Here is a 19,027-nt window from a genome sequence, read left to right as displayed (position 1 = left end):
TGTAATGAAGCCCAATGAAATGAAAGCATTCCAGGGCTCCGGCCTAATTTGGTTTTGAAATCTGTCCTAATTGCTGGACAAAGTCTTGCATCTGTTTCAATCCTCTCGAGCTAAAGCCTATATTATCCAGATTTTTTTTTTTTGACTTTTTAAAAAAAAAAACATTTTTAAAAGGGCTCATATAATTTGTCTTACTAGATGTAACTTGGAAGGCATTTTCTTCGTAGATCCTGAAAGAATTTAATAATGGCCTTCTGACATTCTATCTGTTATACATAGGTTTTCAAAATGGAATGGTGATAAGTTTGAACAGTTTTTTTTATTCATTGAGGTCAAATGCTATGTCAAGATTAGACAGTCTGAAATCTGCTTAGCTGAAGCTAATCAACGACCATAATAGCAAAGAGATATGCCATTCCATAGGGTTCATTGAAGCCATTCTAGTTGCATTCAAACACAGTAGTCTAGATGAGGTTGAATGTGGAGGCAGCCCTGTCTAGGGAAGTTGCTATGCACTGTAGGCTCAGACTTGGTTGTATTGTTAGGCCCTAGCCTTTTAGCAGATTTGGACACTGCATTTATTAAGGTTGGACACTTCTCTCCAATTTTAGGACTAGCTCCTATTCCATGTCTCGCCTGTGCTGGCTATCTTCTTTTATTGGCTAGGACCCAAATTGACTTCCGGCATAGCCTTGGTATATCTGTGGAAGTAAATCTGGTGAATTTAGAAAAAAAAAAACATGTTATGGTTATGAGATTCACATTTACTTGGTACTTAAAAAATGTTGCTTCAGGAGGAAATTAACCAAGTTTAAAAAATGTACCCACGAAAGTTAGTGATTGTAATTTTAGCAAATTGAGACCAGTTATTAGGTTTAAAATAATTGGATCAAAATGGGGATTTTCATGGCAACCAGTGATATTGCTGTATATGATTGAGATAATGCCCAATAAGCTGTAAGGGATTGATGTGATTCAAACCTTGGAAGTAGGCTGGCCATATTTTAAGGTACCGTCTGGGTTTGCCACAAGGTTCAACAGTACTAGTTCTTATGACAAAATTTGCATTGAAACAGGACGGTGTCCTAATTATGTAGTAGTTTTGACTCTCATTCTAACGCTAAAGTGAAAATGCTTTAATGTGAAAATGGCAGGAAGTTCTAATTGTTGCTAATATTTCATCCTTCATGGGTGTGCATGCAAGCATTTCATGAAGAGGTTGCACCTTGCGGATACATATTTGAATAAAGCAGATGGAGAAATAAATATCAGTATGGGAATAATCATTCACATATGAACTTAGTTTTGCAATATGTTCCACCTCCCCAGTACTTGTTTACACCAATATAGCATCAGTTTCTTAAAATGAGAACAGCCAGAAAAAGAATGTGTTTTAGGTTAAACTTAAAATTAACTAAGAAAATATTGTGTGCACATTCGAAGACCCAATATTGAACCCTGTTTTTGCAATGACGGCCGTTTTATGGAAACTTTGAAGCACGCGTTTCCTGTGCTCAACTGGATGATTTGAGTATTTTAAGCCTTTTTGTTTTTAATATCTGGAGGCTCAAAACGGACATTTTCTGGTAATGACTGATGAATGGTTGACCCATTTTTGTGTTTGCTTTCAAGGTGGCTATTGTAGAAATTGTTTTAATCTGTACGTTTTTATCAGTGCAAGATTTTGTGTAAACCATATAACCGTTATGATGAATACAAAATGAATCAGGTGTTGGCCATTTAATTCTTTGACATTCTGGCAGTAATTTGGTTGCGAGAGGAACTTGAAGTCCCCCTGACTTTTTTAGGTCGCACGTGCCCTTCCTTATCTGTTTGAGTATAAGCTATTTTCCTATGTGTGAGGTATTTTGGGTATCTCTAAAACTGGTCTAATAGGTGTTTGTTGCCTACCCTCTTGTTGTTTCCCCATCATAGAAGTATTTCTAAATTGTGAGTGTACCACTCGGCGCACCCTCTGATAAGCTCCTCGCCCCCTTATCTTTAGATGCTTGTCTACCTACTGGTATCTCTAAATCAAAACTTTCTTTTAGCAAATCACCCGTAGCATCTGCCATAAGAAAGGAGCCATCCATATCACTCTCCCCAATGGGTTGATTAAGATCATGCTTGGAACAAATAGGGGTCCCTTTGAAATGTCCTCCCCAACCAGCAGGCTTCCCAAACTGGGTGGAATCGAAAGAACACTGCCTCTTATCCTGATTATCCTTTCCAAAAATAAATATTGCTGGCGAGATATGAGTGGACTGCTTAGTTCCAAACGGGTATTTTCCCTTATTATTTCCCACCATATTTAATGTTAATGAATCTGGGCCTTGAATGGCCTCAGCTTGCATTCTTCCCTTTATAATCATCTTCTGAAGAGGAGTGGAGGCATGATAACGGACCACCCTTTTAATACCCATTAAACTTTGTTGAAGACATTTTTCATCAGGAAGTTCCTGCCTAGAATCAAACTTATCCATATGAGCCCCGGAAGCCTCTGTATCTAATATGTCTAAAATTCCCTTAGTAGGAGCTTCAACCTCCAAGGTTGCGGGATCAGTAGTAGGATATCCCTTCAAGCTCCCTTCAGATCTATCGTTAACATTTCCATTGTTGTTTTCAACAGATACATTTGGGGCAGCCATATTTTCCATGTGATCTGTATTAATGTGCGCCTCACAATATATCGGAGAACCCAATTGGTCTTCCACTATCTTAGTCTCTTGACTCAACAGTTTCAAACCCGCTTCTCAGTGCAGGCATAATTAAGTGAATTAATTGTAAAGGAATACTCCCTTTGGATAGAACAGAAGAGAGCAGGACTCGCAACCTCTTAAAAATAAGAAGGGAAAAAGAGAAAGAAAAGAACTATATATAAAATGGCTGGGAAAGAATTCAGTTAAAATTTGTATGACCTTCAACAGAGTTCTGACATTTTTTTTTTTTTTTTTTTATAAATTACAAATGCAGCTTTGGATCCTCAACCAAATATCAAAACATTGCTTACAGCAATTAATAACTAGAAAATATAACACCTTGACCCCGTAGTGCTTGAGCAAAGCTTTCTGACTAAGCTAATGCACCCACAGTGCAACGAATTTCTTAAATTCAAAACTGAGGAAACACTATAAAAACGTCATTAAATATATAGCCAAGAAAAGACTAGGCTCAAAGGGTCTCGCCATGCAGTCTCCAGCCGTTAGCTGGCTCAGTTAGCTAGAAGCTTACGAAGGAGGAAAAATAATCTGTAGATGATAGCTTATATAGAACTAATCATTGTCATCAGATGTCTCTTCTTACTGTGTACACCAGAGTGCAGGCGCCCCGCAGCGCCAAACAGCCGCACACCTGCCAGCGGGCTTGTCTCCAGTGGGCATACCGCTGCACGGGCGGATGGCAGTGCGATTTAAAGCTGGTATGTGTCACGTGATGGGTCACGTGATTAGCGCAGGCCCCGCCTCCTCAGATCAGCGTGCGAGTGCCTGCACCTGCAAGAGCCCCGTCTCAGCTTGCAGTGCAGGTCAGTTGAATTCAGTAAACGAACGTTCTTGAGAGTAAAAGCACTTTTGTTCCTCAGAGTACACCATTGTTGCATTTGTAGGACCGGATCTGGCCAGACTAGCTGGGGCTACCTGTCCTATGCAGATCTCCAGTTACCGTTTTCAGTTGCTAGACTTCCTTCCTGGACTTCCTCAGGCCTGCTCACTCCTCTTGTTCATGCTTGAACATTCTCCAAGTTGTTTCATTGCCAGCTTACCCTTCTACCACTATAGTTGTCAGGCCTTGGAGTTGGTCACTGCCATCTGACGGATAATGAGATGCCATACACCCAACATAATATGCTCTTCAGCACCATTCTGCAACCAACCCCCCCCCCAATCCCCTGACCCCCACCATATTAGTCTTCATGAGACTGTTTTGTAAGGCTAGGCTGCATTTCTTTGTTTGAGCTGGTGGAATTTGCTTGGCCAGATTCTCCCACCTTTTCGGAGTCGTCCTCACCATAGCTTTTGTCTTGGGAATCCCAATCTAGGAAAGGCGTTTGTTCTTTTCAATCGCCCAGGTTGTCGTTGGTCCATGACTCAAGTCCTTAGATGTTCAGATCCTGTAAACGAGCCCTGGAAAAGTGTTCTCACCAGGTGGTTTTGAAATCCTGGAACAGTCCTTTCATTTCTTTCAGGAACCATCACCATACTTGCCTCTGGCAGTTGGGCTGAGATTAGTCATAATAATTACCCTAAGGCGTCCACATGGTCTGGGCAAAGCCACTTGCAGGGGGGTCTCAACCACATGTCCTCATTGACTATCATTTGGTTGGAATCTACTATGGTGCGTCTTCTCCTTGGGTTTTTATTTCCAAAACCTGCTTCTTGAGGTGTTTGGGTCCACAATGGAGTGTTTTGCCACTGGGTCCACACCTGTGCTGGAGAACATTGGCTGATCTTTTCCCTATACACATGGATTTCTTGATTTACTGTCTCCTTGACTACTTTGGGGGACATTATTTTTTACCTGAAACTCCTCTTGTGGCTTTTGGGTTCTTACCTGCTTCTTGTCATTTTCCTTGCATCCAGTTTGGGGCATGTGAGTTTTCTGCAGATTTCTAGAATGTTCCCTTGCACCTAAGATTTTGTTTTTTTTTGAAGTCCTGAATGTCTCTCAAATTCTTAAATATCTCACTAGACCTGCAGGGCGAGGTTCTTAGTTTTCATATTCGACCAATGAGATGCACCTTCCCCAGGGTGACTGGTGACAGGAAATGTACTTCTCCTTTCTGTAAAATGGTTCATGTCACCATAAGCATGCTTCATATTTGTCGCAATGCTGCCACCCAAAGCCCAGCTATGCACAGTGACACTTTTATTTGAACTGTTTCACATTAACTGAAAGCAAACTTTGTTTGGCGTAAATGGCAAACATCCCCATACTCGCCAGAAAGGTAGACTACTTGCCCTTCATAAAATATCCTCGCTGGTGTTTGCCAGCTAGTAGATTTTGTGAGACAGACTAGAAATAGTTGGTGTTATGCATCTATTTTTCTCCAGAAGTGTATTGTTTTAGTTTTTGAGTCTGTATCTTATCTTTTAGTGTCCCCTGGCTGTTGGAAATGTCCCACTTGTATGCCCTAAACAAAACAGGGAGATCTATAATTTATAGAATAATACCGCAATTCTGGGGTACTTTGTCCTTTCTGTTATCTTTTTATACAGTATCACACAAAACAGAAAAAGACTAAAGCTTCTCTCAAGCTAACTTGTATGCCCTACATTGACTGAAGTTCACTTTTCTATTCTCCCAATACTATGTTTAGGGGTCTAGAATTGCTGCGACTGTTGGTGTTGGCAATTGAGATCCTGTATTGACTATTGTATGTTCAAATGTCTAGTTCCGTTCCCTCCACTTGTCTCTATATAATGTGGGTTGTCTAGAAGTTTGGTGTCAGAGATGTAAAATGATATCAATGTATATGCACTTGTTTCTTTTGGATGAAAGGTAAGTATGTAGGTTGCACTACAAACGGACTCCATATTCGAATGATACTGGCCACTGTTAATTGTCATAGTTTGTTTTCTGTTGACCCTTCTTTAAAGTAGATATTTGTTTGTAGAATTCAAGATCAGCAGGGTTACCTCCTGTAATCCTGAGGGTAAAGAGCGGATACGTTTACCCCATGTGTAATACAAAAAGGAACTGCATATTCCCCTACTTAAGTGCTTGAAAAACCTATGGCTTTTTATTCAGTTTTCTGTCGAAAATTGATTTAAAAAAGATCGTTATGGCAGAACGCCCTCTCTCCACTGTCTCGACAAACCTAATTTTTGATGAGTTTGTACTCACTTGCTACCTTCAAAATTTCAGATGAAATATTTATGCTGCCACAAAATTAATTTGCTGTTATGAAGAATGATTTTTATGTAACTTTACCTACCACACAACTCCCATCATGGCAACGCTACATGCTATTTGCTAAAGTAGTTTTATGAGGGCTATTGAAGAAACTGCGCTGCTGGTTTTTCACCCCTGTCTTCCCCATTTATTTGGGATTATGTAAATCACCAGTACAAATGTAGCGAACAAAAATGGTTGTAAGCATTCAACAGGAGTTCCTGCCAAAGGATCAGAATGAACATTGGGCTCCCTAAAACACTACTTGATGACCTTTACGTGTAGCCCAAAATGCTGGAGTAATTTGAGGTTCTGAAGAGGTCATATGGCAGAGACCTTCCATTGGCTGCCAAAGTCTAACTTCAAAGTGGCATTTGAAGGCTTCACATGCTGTCATAACAACCCCTGTCCCAACAAAATTAGTTCAGTGTGCACCAGGGCACTCCTTTTTTTTTTTTTGTAACATGTAATTGACCAAAAATCAGAGTTGCCCTGAAATAAATGTGGGCCATTTCCACAGATGTCTGTTAAACCTGGAACGACCCACCTCTCACCCCATGATTATTGGTCATACTGAAATTGAGGAAGACATTAAAATTGTGCTTGTAGAAGGCTTTCGATTCCTTCGCAACAGTGTCTGAGGTATTCAATCAAGTCCATCTTCCTCTTGGAAAGTGAAAATCGAAATAACAGGTGCTCAGTTTTGTCTGGCAAAGAATGAAATAGGTTTTCCACTGACCTTTCCATGCACATGCCACACCAACTTGCTGGCTTGTTCCTTGCTACACGCATTGGGTAATCTAGTGTTTCACAAATGTGTAGGTCTGCATTTCAATCAGATTTTTACCTTGAGCCCAAAATGGAACCGCTGTCCTTTTTTTGAATAAAGGCCAATTCCGCCCATTCCCAAATGCAAGTACATGTGAAGGTCAGGTTTCCCACATTATTGCATTTTGGGTTTGAATTACTTAGCAATCTGCAGCCCTCATTCAGCCAGCAAAGTAGAAACCTACCTAATAGTCCTTCACTAATTTTGTTTTCTCCACCCACTCCAGGTATTCACATTACCCAAAGTCAGTGCCAAGACCAAGTTCAAGCTGACTGCCCATGAAGGATGCCGGGTACGCAAGGTGGGCCTACTCAACTTCACAAGTGTTGCGTCGGAGGACTACTCCGAGAACTGCCTAGCTTGCCTGACCAATCTGGGAGATATGCACATATTCACCATACCAGCCCTGCGGCCACAGGTGCGTTATGACTGCATCCGTAAAGAGGACATCAGTGGCATCGCCTCCTGTGTCTTCACAAAGCACGGACAAGGTGAGCAATCCCTGGGCACAACTATAAAGCTGTAAATTATTTTTGATGTCCTTTTGGCAACTTCTTTTATGCAGTCCTTTTTATTTTTCTTTATGGAAATTCTAACGGGGGTGGTGGGGCCTTAGGTTTACATGTAACATAGCAAGTCATTGTAGCAACGCAAGGTACATTTCCTTTGGATGTTTGCATTTCTTCTATAAGGGGTATATTTAATTCCCTGGAGCCATCACTATTGGTAGTGGCCCGAGAATGTGATGATTGTGGTTTTCAGAACGTTCATTGTGCATTCTGCTACTCCTACCTCAACTTCGTGACCAATTCCACCTTAAGTTAGCGCTGTTCCAACAACACTTTCTGAGCGGCATGTATTTTAAGCTTCTAACCCCCACCCCTCCACTGTGTCCCCAACCCATATTCTTGTAACTAGCCGTTGTCGGCGTAACATACGCCATTCTAGCCTATCTTAAAGGTCAATATTGGTAGGTAATTTGTAGGGTCACTTTTGTTCCCCTTTAAATATCTGAATTGCCACTGATTCCCTTTCAGGAAGGGTGTGTATGTTCCTGTGACTTTTTATTGGTCATTGAAAAGGCTGCACGTATAGGTAATTGTCTTCTTTTGAATTTAAAAGGCATATTTGTATCAGATTGAATAAGAGGTATGCGCAGCATAAGAACAGTATCTAAGTTACATCGATTACACAGGCCTCTATGATTGTCAACCTTGTTCCATTGAAGATTCCTAGTGATGGCATAAGATTGTGTTGTAGCATAATTACAGCACCTACTTTCAATTTTAGCTCGTGAGGAGGCATTCGTTCTACATCGTTTGCTCTTTATATACTGAAACGTTGAGCTGGTAATAACTGTTCATTGACACTGGAACGGCTGTTCCCTGTGTGAAGTGGGGGTGGATAGAAGTAACTTGAAATTATTCCTAATGTTTGCGATAGTGGAAGGCTAAGGTGACCGCTTAGAACAGTGCTCATTCTGTTTGTTAAAATAATGGCTGTTGGAATTGTAAAGGCACACAGAGGTGCACTTTGCCATTTGGACCACAGAGGGCAACGAACACGGATGCATTTTATCAGCTGAGTATGAAAACCTAGCTAAGCATTATATATATCTCTTGTACCGTGTTAGCCGAGGGTTGAATAGAATGTCGATCCAGAAGAAAACGAGTCGGTCCCTTTAATTAGGCTCACAAATATATATATTGCATATTTGTGCAGTTTTCGTGGAATGCTCCACTTCCACAGGCAGAAATGAAGCATTTGAAAAACTGTTGTGTGGATTTAAATCTTGTTTGATTATGGGAAAATTCACAACTGCCAAAGATTGTGATATAACGTATGCTTGTGTTGACGTTTGATGCTCAATGTCTGTAATTACCTGCAGTTTGCCAATAAAACAAAAGTTTAAAGGAAAAGTCTGTTAATTGGAATAGTGACTCGTGAAACTGCGATGTCTGTTCAAGCCCCCTGCCAGTGTTTTGTGAATGCATTTGAATTCATAGGTTTTCTAGCTTTTAGTCCTGAAATTAGTACGGAAATCTTGATCAAGGGTATGATTAGCTTCTGAAAAAAGCTCACCCACTGGACTCTCGTTAGTACATCGCTTCCCTCGCCTCATCAACTTCCTTTCCTCTCCCGCTGTCCTCGGCTACCTTGCCTCTACCCTCCCTGCCCCCTCTCGTGCTCCTTCTTCACCTCCTTCTACACCTCTGCAGGGCGTACCTCTGATCTGTACCCCTCCCCGGAAGTCCTTCAAGGCTGGCAACCTTCTCCACATTGCCACTCTTAACTCTCGCTCTGCCATCAAGCATTCCTCTGATATCTGTCACCTTCTTGAGGAACTGGACCTTGACGTCCTCGGTCTCACTGAGACATGGTTCACAGCCAGCTCTGTCACCAGCTTTGACACACTCCTACCTGACGGTTAGAAGATCTTCTCCATGCCCAGGCCCAACCGTGCAGGTGGGGGTGTTGCCCTTATCTTCCCTGAGTGGATTCCTGCCACTGTCACTCCTATGCAGACCTACTCCTCTTTTGAATGTCTTGTCTGCTGACTCTCTCTCCTAGCCATTCCCTTACCGTGGCTACTATCTATCGGCCACCTGGTCAAATTTCCTCCTTGCTCTCTGAGTGGGCTGACCTCTTCTCCTCACTCCTGTCCTCAACCACTCAACTCCTCTTTCTTGGTGACTACAACATCCACCTTGATGCCTCCTGTCCCCCCACTGGACTCTTTCATGACATCTGCGACTCTCTCTCTCTATTCTCCCGTCTGGGCCTACTCATTCTGCAGGGCACACTCTTGATGCTCTGATCTCTTCTGACCTTCCCCTCTCTGTCCTTCTCTCCATTCCCCTCTCCTGGAGTGATCACTTTCTCCTAACCTCCCACCTCAGCCTCCCTACCCCACAGGCAAAGCCACCCTCATCATTGCCCCCCACCTTCTCGGTCATCCGACCCATGAAGCGCGTGTCAGTTGAGGCTTTCGCTGCCACCTTCTCGCCCCCCCCCTTCCCCTTCGGCTGACTCCCACCCTGACACAGCCCTCTCCATGCTCCACTCTGCTATATCTGATACTCTTGATATCCTTGCCCCTGTCATGAGAATCCGCCTGAAGCCCAAAGCCAGATATAACTCCTGGTATGACTCGGATCTCGTCACCCTAAAACGCAAGTGCAGGGCGGCTGAGAGGAAATGGCGTGCTTCATGTTCATCCTCTGATAAACTGGCCTGCCGCCTGCTCCAAAGGCAATACCGTCTCTCCGTTCTCACCAAAAAGAGAGCCCTTATCCAAGCCCGCATCTCTGCGGTATCCAACAACTCGGCTGAACTCTTTAAAATCTGCAAGGAGCTTGCCAACCCTGCTGCAGTCTCTACCTCTCCTGTCCCCTCCCTGGCCCTCTGCACTGGCCTCTCACTTCATCTCAAAAACTCAGGACATCCTGTCCTCACTCTCCTCCTATCACCTCCCTCCCTCTCTTCCCGGCTCTTCCTCTGGCCCTTCTGCAGCCACCCCTCCTCCCTCCTTCTCTGCCTTTCCACTTTTTTCTGCTGACGAGGTTTCCAGACAAGTCCGATCTATGAAAGTCTCGTCTAAACAGGTTCACCCCTGTTCCTCCAAAACTATCAAGGACCACATCGACTCCCTGGCTCCTGCCCTGGCTGACTTTTGCAACCACTCCTTCGCCTCTGGAGTCTTCCCATCCCCCCTCAAGCACTCCCTTGTGCACCCTCTTCTCAAGAAACCCTCTTCCGACCCCTCCTGCCCGACTAACTATCGCCCAATCTCCATCACTCCCTTCCTGGGCAAGCTCCTGGAGAAACTGGCCATCTCCCAGCTTAACCTCCATGCTGAAACTGTTGGTAGTCTCCATGACCATCAATCTGGCTTCAGAGCGGCCAGAAGCACGGAAACTGCTCTTCTGAACATCTGTGAGGACCTGCTCTTGAACCTCGACTCCAACACTCCGTGTGTTCTCATTCTGCTCGATCTCTCTTCTGTCTTTGACACTGTCAACCATGCCATCCTGCTCAACCGTCTCTGTGATAACCTGGGTATCACTGGTCAGGCTCTGGCGTGGCTGACCTCTTTCCTTTCCAATCGACCCTCCCAGGTCCAACTTGGGTCCTTCCTCTCTGACATATTTTTCTCCACCTGTGGTGTTCCCCAGGGATCTAATCTCTCTCCCTAGCTGTTCAACCAGTATCTGGCACTCCTTGCCCACCGCATCGCCGCTCTCTGCCCCTACTTTCAGTACTATGCGGACGACACCCAACTCATTTTCAGGCTACCCTCGGCCTCCTCCTCTCCTTCCCTCATCTCTGACTGTCTGTCTGCCATCCAGGATGGTGTGCCGCCAATGACCTCTGCCTTAATGCTAGTAAGACTGAGATTCTACTCATCGGCACACCCACTCCCTCCTTCCCTGTAGCTCTCTGGCCAGCCTCGCTTGGCCCTCCTCCTGCTCCTACCTGCAAGGCAAAAAATCCTTGGGGTCATCTTCGACTCCCCACACTCCTTCTCTCCTCATATATCTGACGTCTCTAAGAAGTCACACTACCAGCTGCACCTCCTCAGAGGTATTCTTCCCTTCCTCTCCTTCCCCCAGAAGCTCACTGTCTCCCGAGCCCTGGTTCTCTCGAAGCTGGACTACTGTAACAGCCTCGATCTTAATCTGCCTGCCTCCACTCTCCGCCCCCTGCAACTCATCCAGAACAGAACTGCGAGACTTGTCCTTGGCCTCAAGCCCAGGGACCGTATCTCTCCAGGACTGAAATCTCTACACTGGCTCCCAGTGGCTGCGAGGATTAAGTTCAGAACCCTCTGCATCGTCCACAAGGCCTTCTGGGGCCTGGGGCCTAAATACCTTCAACTCTCTCTTCCTAAATATCTTCCTTCCCGAGCCCTTTGCTCATCCATCTCCAACTCCCTCAGGGTCAGCCGCTTCTTGAAGCAACAAGCTGGGGGTAGATCTCTCGCCGTGGCTGGGGCCTCCCTCTGGAACAGCCTTCCTGCCTCCCTGAAACTTGAGGAGAACCATCACCGGTTCAGGAAGCACCTCAAAACCTTCCTCTTTGCTTCTGCTTTCACTCTCCCTCTCCCCTGCTAAATTCTCGACTGAATCTGCACCTAATCTGCAACTGGGCCACTCTCACCGACCTCGGTCCTGGGCCCAGCCACTCTCCTCTTGCACTGCCTCCCTGGCAACCCCTGCACTGAGGGACTGTTTCTGTATCCCTACAGCCTCCCCCCCTTCCCAGCACTTGTCTGCACTTACCTTGCACTTGCCACCAACTGGCCCTATTTATTTACTTTATTCTACTTACTTGTACTGCACTTCCCCCCCCCCCCCTCCCCTTCCCCTTGCACTTTTCCCTTCCCCCTCCCCCTGCACTTGCGCGGTCTGAATGACACCTGGCCTAGTAGGATCGTTGCCTTCCCCTTGTTCCCCCCTCCCTGCCTCGTCGCGCCTTGAAACACTTGTGTATAGGCGCGTTACAAATACCATATCATATCCTATCACACTTTGACGATGGAGGTTCATATGTTTATGTAGAGGTTGACTAGTTTCCCCAACGTAGTAGCCACATCCGGGACATTTCATGCACATACTCAAGTAAACAATATTGCTGGATGCACATGGAAACCGTCCCATAATTTTGTAGTCCTGCCCCGTGTGGAGCATCTTGATTGTGTCTGAAATGTTAATGTGTGGGCAGGTTAGACATCTTTGGTTTCTGCAAGGTACAGTCCATAATCTGTGCTATTTGTGTGTAGTTTGCTTCTGACGATCATTCCCTACAGATTGGCTGGCTGTCTGAAAGCAAGGAGGGGCATCTCTGGAAACTTCTGACATTCATCTTGTTGCAGGATAGGTTGGAGTTCCTTAGCAATCTTGCAAAGCGCTTCGAGCTCTGGATTGTATGCGACTACAAGTGGCACCTGGGTTTGTGTCTCTTTTGCTCTGTATTCGAAGAGTTTGCTCCGGGGGATCTGTGTTGCCCTGTGGGTCTGGCTGTCCACAATTCTGTGGTTGTATCCATGGTTTATGAAGTCTGATCTCAAACTTTGTATGTTTTTATCCCAGGTCCTTGTTTCTGAGCATATTGGATATGTATCGCAATGCTTGGATGAATATTGTAGCATGTTTACGTAGCTGGCACGTTCAGTTGATTTGCGATATACTGTGGTCTGTAGCTGGCCATATTTTATTGTTATGGGGGTGTTTAGGAAGTTTACTTTTTCAGAAGAGTAGGAAAGTTTGAGGTTGTTGAGTGGAATTCATAAAATCTTCTGTGGAAGTTTGAGGTCCTGTTCGCCAGCATTCCAGTCCAGGACGACGTCATCGATGTAGCACAGGTATTTCAAAGGTCTGCAGTCACAGGTGCCAAGGAAATCCATCTCTAATTGTGCCATGAATACGTTTGCCTGCTGAGGCACCATCCAAGTGCCCATGGCCATCCCTATCATTTGGAGATGAGTATCCGTACCAAACGTGAAATAGTTGTGGGTCAGGATGCATTCTATGCACTTGCCTATAGTGTCAGTGGGTTTTGATCACCAAGAGCATTCTTGCATACCTCGGTGCCTTCAACGTTGGGAATGTTTAAGTAGAGTGACTACACATACATGGTTGCCATTAAAATGCCCCTTGGCAGAGGGCCTTTATGATCCAGCTTGCTGAGAAGATCAGTGGTGTCCTGGATGTAGCTGGGTGTTGCGCTTACTAGTGGCTTCAAGATGTTCTCGACCCAGCCAGAAATATTCGGAGTGCCTGAACCACTGATTGGGCGTTCAGGGTGGTTTTGTGTGTTTTGGGGAGCATGTAGAAAGCACCGGGTATTGGGCTGTCTGGTATGAGGCTCTGAATGTTTCTGGACGTTATCCGGAAGTTTCTTGATGATCTTGGTAAGAGCTCTTTTGTATTGTTTTGTTGGGTATTTCTTCAGCTTTTTGTAATATCTTGTCAGAAAGTTGCATGGGTTGAAAGAACTAAAGGTTCTAGTATGCAAAACGCTGTTGACTAAAGAACCCGGACTGGAAGACGGTCACCCTAATGACGAGGGCTATTTGAAAGCTATACAGATCGCAGTGTTTAATTGTACTGTTTTTACTTACATTTCAGGCCGTCACTTGCATGTTTTGTGTTCTGTCATTTAACAGCCTGATTAGATGTTTTTCTTGTTTTTTCACCAGGTTTCTATCTAATCTCTCCATCTGAGTTTGAGCGTTTTTCTCTAAGTGCCAAGAACATTACAGAGCCATTGTGCTTGGTGGAGTTTGACCGACCCCACAGCGCCAAAGACTCCAAATTTCTCAGGTGAATACAAGGATTGAACAGCGCATTTTAACCAATGTAGGGACCCGGTGTGGTGTTTTGAGCTAAAGCCACTAGTGCACTGATTTCAACTTTTCTTACCCATGTTGGTGATCGTCCAAGGCATAAAATAAGCAGTGTCGCATAGCAATTTGCTATGCAATTCTGTCAGTTTGCTAATCAAATGGACACTTGTGTAGCAAAGATAGCTGTTTAAGTTGCCCTCTTCAATGGAAGCACAGCTCACCCTCCATTCCTCTTGCCCTCTGTGCTCTCTTCCCCCTCTTTTCTCTGCAAGTCCTAATGGAAAGAAAGTGCAACAGTAGTCATCTCCACTCTTAAGTGCCAAAGGCATGTGTGGGAGTGCTAGGCAAGAATTTATTTTTCAAATAATTGCAAACCAGAAATAATCGGGATGCTAGTTTTATTAAGCTTTCTATATGCTGTCTGGCAAAGACCAGTATGTGTCAACTTTATATATTTTTTTTAAAAAGACAGTCCTGCAATTCCAGTCATAAAATGTAGGTTGTTACATAATGCATGATTAGATTATTAGCACTGTAAAACACGGCATCATCTCTATGCTTTACAGTAAAATTTAGGTTAGTGTATCTAAATTTCATTGTAAACTATATTTCATTTTGTGGGGAAGAAGCATCACATTGACGAGTGAATACTTTTGAAAATGTACATGATCGAATGCTTTTGAGGGAAAACCAGTTCTGTAACCTCCAGGTTGCATACATCTTGCAACTGGTGCTCAACCCATGCACAAACCCATACTCCTTGATATTCTATATTATCATCCAGTTGCTTTATACCAGGTACCCTGAAATTGAGATGGCCACAAACTACAATATTCCGTCTAGTTTCCCCAGTTCTGGGCCTGCTATGCAATCTGCTCTGCTAAGTCTTTCTTTCCTCATGCATAATGAATACACAAAGCAAACTAAATGCTTACACAAAGTTATTATCAATAGTTCCATCCAATCTGTACATCTACAGATCTATTGCACTACCCAACACTGTAGTTAGCCTCCAGAGCTCACTTTGCTTTAGGATGGCTGTATTATATATTACCACCTACAGGAGACAGCTGGCCAAACTGTTTTCAGAGCCTTTTTTTATCATATCTATTTGTGTGCCCATTCATGCAGCTAACCTTTTACATTTTATGGACACTCAGCTGTGGCTCAGTCTTTTCGCACACTTGCATAGTCCAGTACATTTTAGGACAGGCCAGTAGCATTTGCAAGAGATGTTTGAAACGTTTATGTAACATTTACTTGGTTTGCTGTAAATGTCAAACAAAAGTTTCACTGTGCACGGCGGGCCTCTGGGTGGCATAGGTGTGCCAAATAAAGCGGGTTTGTTGTGCCATGCCATTGTACACTAATCACATTTTAAATGTGTTGTCCTCCATTTCTATGGATCGAGTGCATTTCTCTTAGGTTAAATGGGGAAACTAAGTTACCCAACCTGTAGTTCTAGCTGAATTGTAAAGAATTTGCAAGGCCTGACTCCTCTAGCCAATGTCTTATTTCAGCAGTATGCAAAACAGCTGTAATGTTGCTCATTTCATGTCTTGGGTACTAATAACTTCTGATAACATTAACAATATTAGTAAACAATTGATAATCAAATGGGTCTTTTTGCTAATCAAAGAAATGTTAATTCGCAAACTCTGCTAATCCATTTTTCAAAACTAATTTATGCCTTGTCACTTATGTACAGCCACTTGACTGGTGTCACTTGTGTCCATGCACAGCGTAACCCATCACTCTGGGCCATTCCAAGTATGATGTGCATTCAGAATTGGTCACCTGTCTGGTATAACCTCTGTAGAGTAGGCCAGTTGGGCTCATGGTGGGTGGGAGGCAACGCAACTTGTGAGCGGTGAACAGTGGGCATACAGTCCTATGTTCAGGTTCCTGTGGGAGGGGGACATGAAGCATGGTATGTAGGATGCCAAAGAGTTTGATGGGAGGCTAGCAGGGTTGCGGATTCTCATGATGTAAATACCAGCGGCTTGACTCAGTCAGGGCCTTCCACGAACGTCTTGCTGGTCTGGCGGAGTACCTGGGCCTCTATAGCAGTGACTTCGGCGAAGAAGGCTTCAGAAACCCGAAACAACACGGTGAGTTAAACCGTTCTTTTCCACAGGTGCAGTTTTTGGGATTCGGTTGCCAGGGATTTGAACGCTGGGCAACCTACCATCCTAGCAACCTGGACCTGAACCCTCAAGCCTGCATCAAATCTATCAGTGTGTGGGGGGGATGGGATGACCAGCAAAAATTGCTCACATTGGCTTGACAAAGGCTGCAGCACACCTGCAAATCGTCCCAGCATGGGAACAGCTGGAGGCAGCCTCCGAAATTCCAAGTTGATGACCTGGCAGAGTGATTAAGTTTCAAGATCCCCTCTGGACACCAGTAGAGACCATAGCCAGGCGAATGAGCCTGGTGGCAAACACTGGGTTGCTCTGGTAAACAGCCCAGAAAACAATTCTAGGTTGGAGGCTCAGCCCGACAGATGTGGGGAGTTGCCCAGAGTCTTCTAGAAGCCTGGACAGGACCGCTGCTAGCAAAAAAAACAGCCAGTATTTTCCCAAGCCACTGCCCCAAGTAGATTTTTCCAAATCAGTGCTTTAAAAATGTCAAACTCGGTGGGGGAGGTGCGGGGGGGCGGTTGGGGGGGGTGGAGTTCATTCAGCAGAAGGCCTACCACCTCCACATCATAGGAACAAGAGAGCAAGAGTATAACGGGGGCAGGAAAAAGCCTAAATACTAAAACGGGCTGGGGGCGAAGAGTGATGAACAACCATGCTGCTTGATCAGTGCAGTTGCCACTTATACCAACTTAGCCCCCCCGCCCTCCCGGAAATAGTCCAGGGACCTATATGGGCCTAAACCAGTTGGTACCAATGTGGAGGCTGCCAAGATCCCATGTAGTAAGAAAGGCAGCTGTGATGCTACATTGTGGTCCTCTAGACAAAGGAAACCCCAGGAACACAAAATTTCAAATAGCATTTAAAAATGGCTACCAAAATGATACATTTGGATAACCAAGTATAGCTTCCAACCACCTACTCCCTAAAACTTGTGAATGATACAATCCCCCTAGGGCAAAAATGGGGAGCCTGAGCAGCATCCACGGGACTGGACACCGTAGGGACGACCCGCAACCGTATATCTTGGGTTAAAAGGGGATGCAATGGCAGTGGGACTTCAGGAAATAAGCGATCAAGAAACATGTGTAGCAAATAAATGAGGGGGCCCAAAAGGTGGCCCCAAAATCTCCAATAGGAATGCTGGAGGAACAACCCCTCCTAATTAATCCCCAGAGGTTCCTCTGTTACCATGGTGGCCAACTGCCCTTATCAGGAAGGCTCCCCCCTGGGGGATGGCAACACCAGGTAGGGGTGTTAAAGACTAGACTTGCCTGGCGCTCTTCTTGTCTTGAATACATTTAGCATTTATTTACCACAAAATGATGGGTCGATACCCTTAGGCTGCAAGCTCTGGAGACAAATTGCGAGCAGGTCAACTGGTGAAAAGTTTCATAGGCCATAACTGAGCAGCTGAATTCGCATGGTATAAGTGGCTTTAAAATCCAGTAAGTGCAAGAAAAGGTTGAACCGATGAGTGCGGGTGGCGGAGGTGTGGGGGAGTTATTTGGGCATAGCCCTATCACTAATGCGGTGTCCAGTCAATTGGTCGACAGCAAACTGGTCGACAGGACATTTGGTCGACACCATTTGGTCGAATGCCAAATGGTCGAATTTTTTTTTTTTATATATATATGTGTTTTGTGGGTTTTCGTGTGTCGAAAAAAAAAAAATAGAAAAAAAAGGGGGTTGGGGGGGGACCCCCCCAAAAAAAAAAAAAAAGTGTAAAAAAAAAAAAAAAAAATTCGACCATTTGGCATTCGACCAAATGGTGTCGACCAATTGTCCTGTCGACCAAATTTTTTCGACCAATTGACTGGGAACCCACTAATGCGTGTGCACTGGGTTTGTCTAAAATGTAGGTATTTGCTATGTAAAAATAGCTCCAATCCTGTGGACATTGGTAGGGTGACAAGGCGTCCTGGAATCGAGCCGGCTGTCCCCAGGTTTTTAATTGAAAAACTGTTCTGTTTTTGGGGAGAGGACCGGGTGACCTTGCAGAATCAAATCTACAGTCAGAGTAACAATCAGTGCTCCAATCTCTAGCACAATTCTCGATTTCCAACAACTCAACTTTTCAGTCATTTTAAATTGTTGCTTGAGGGGGAACTTTACTGTCTATGGATGAGCTCAAACCACTATCCTTTCAGTTAGCAATATAACGCATTAACTGATTATGCCACAAGCTTGCGATTGATCTCCCTCTGCAGGGCTCGGACCAACGTTCTCTACTTTGCCAAAAACTTTCTTTACTGTATCCACATCGAAGACTTTAGATTGTTCGCTGGATTTTGCTTGACCACTTGCATTCATAATTCTCTACAACTCTCACTTTTCAGTTGGATACCTTACAGAGACCTTTGAGCACAGAGATGGTGCCGGACCACTCTGTCAAAGGTATTGGATCTTGGTTTCAAAGTTCAATCACTCATAGGCAGTTCAACTTTACTTGCGTCTCTTATCACACATATTTCAAACAATGTTCGTTCCAGCGCTTGCCATACAATGTTGCCGCTTGAAACCTTGGCTTCAACACAGACCGGTCTTGTATCAGTCGCCCCATCTCAACGGCTGTTGATTTCATTGACTCTGCTTTGTTCTTGGAGCCAAGTACAGTACCACGGCGGCTTGTGACGCTCCCTGCCTTGATTGACGCGAGAGGACCCCAGGTATTTCCGACACACAATGCAGGATTCTTCAGCCTGTTTTCCTGTTCTTATGCTTTCCAATCGCGGGGGCTTATGAAAGCAACAGTTCCTTGTCGAAAAGGTCAAGTGAACTTCCCTCCTTGCAATGCCTTTCTGTTAAGCCGTCTTTCTC

At 44.6% G+C, this 19,027-nt stretch overlaps 1 protein-coding gene across 2 annotated transcripts in view; it reads left to right on the top strand.

Moving 5' to 3' along the window:
* The window catches only part of LLGL1 (LLGL scribble cell polarity complex component 1), a 557,504-nt gene that overhangs the window by 489,369 nt on the left and 49,108 nt on the right, over window positions 1-19,027 (top strand). For both annotated transcript variants that reach the window (XM_069645702.1, XM_069645701.1), the window contains exons 18-19: window positions 6,945-7,209; window positions 13,920-14,043. In XM_069645702.1, the coding sequence (XP_069501803.1) occupies window positions 6,945-7,209; window positions 13,920-14,043 (389 nt within the window). The remainder of the gene's footprint in view (window positions 1-6,944; window positions 7,210-13,919; window positions 14,044-19,027) is intronic.

This window comes from Ambystoma mexicanum, chromosome 2p, assembly GCF_040938575.1.
Source record: "Ambystoma mexicanum isolate Mex_15411 chromosome 2p, UKY_AmexF1_1, whole genome shotgun sequence".
NCBI classification, from domain to species: Eukaryota; Metazoa; Chordata; class Amphibia; order Caudata; family Ambystomatidae; genus Ambystoma; species Ambystoma mexicanum.
The sequence above is the reverse complement of the archived record's forward strand: the minus strand, read 5'-3'. Positions and strand labels throughout refer to the sequence as shown.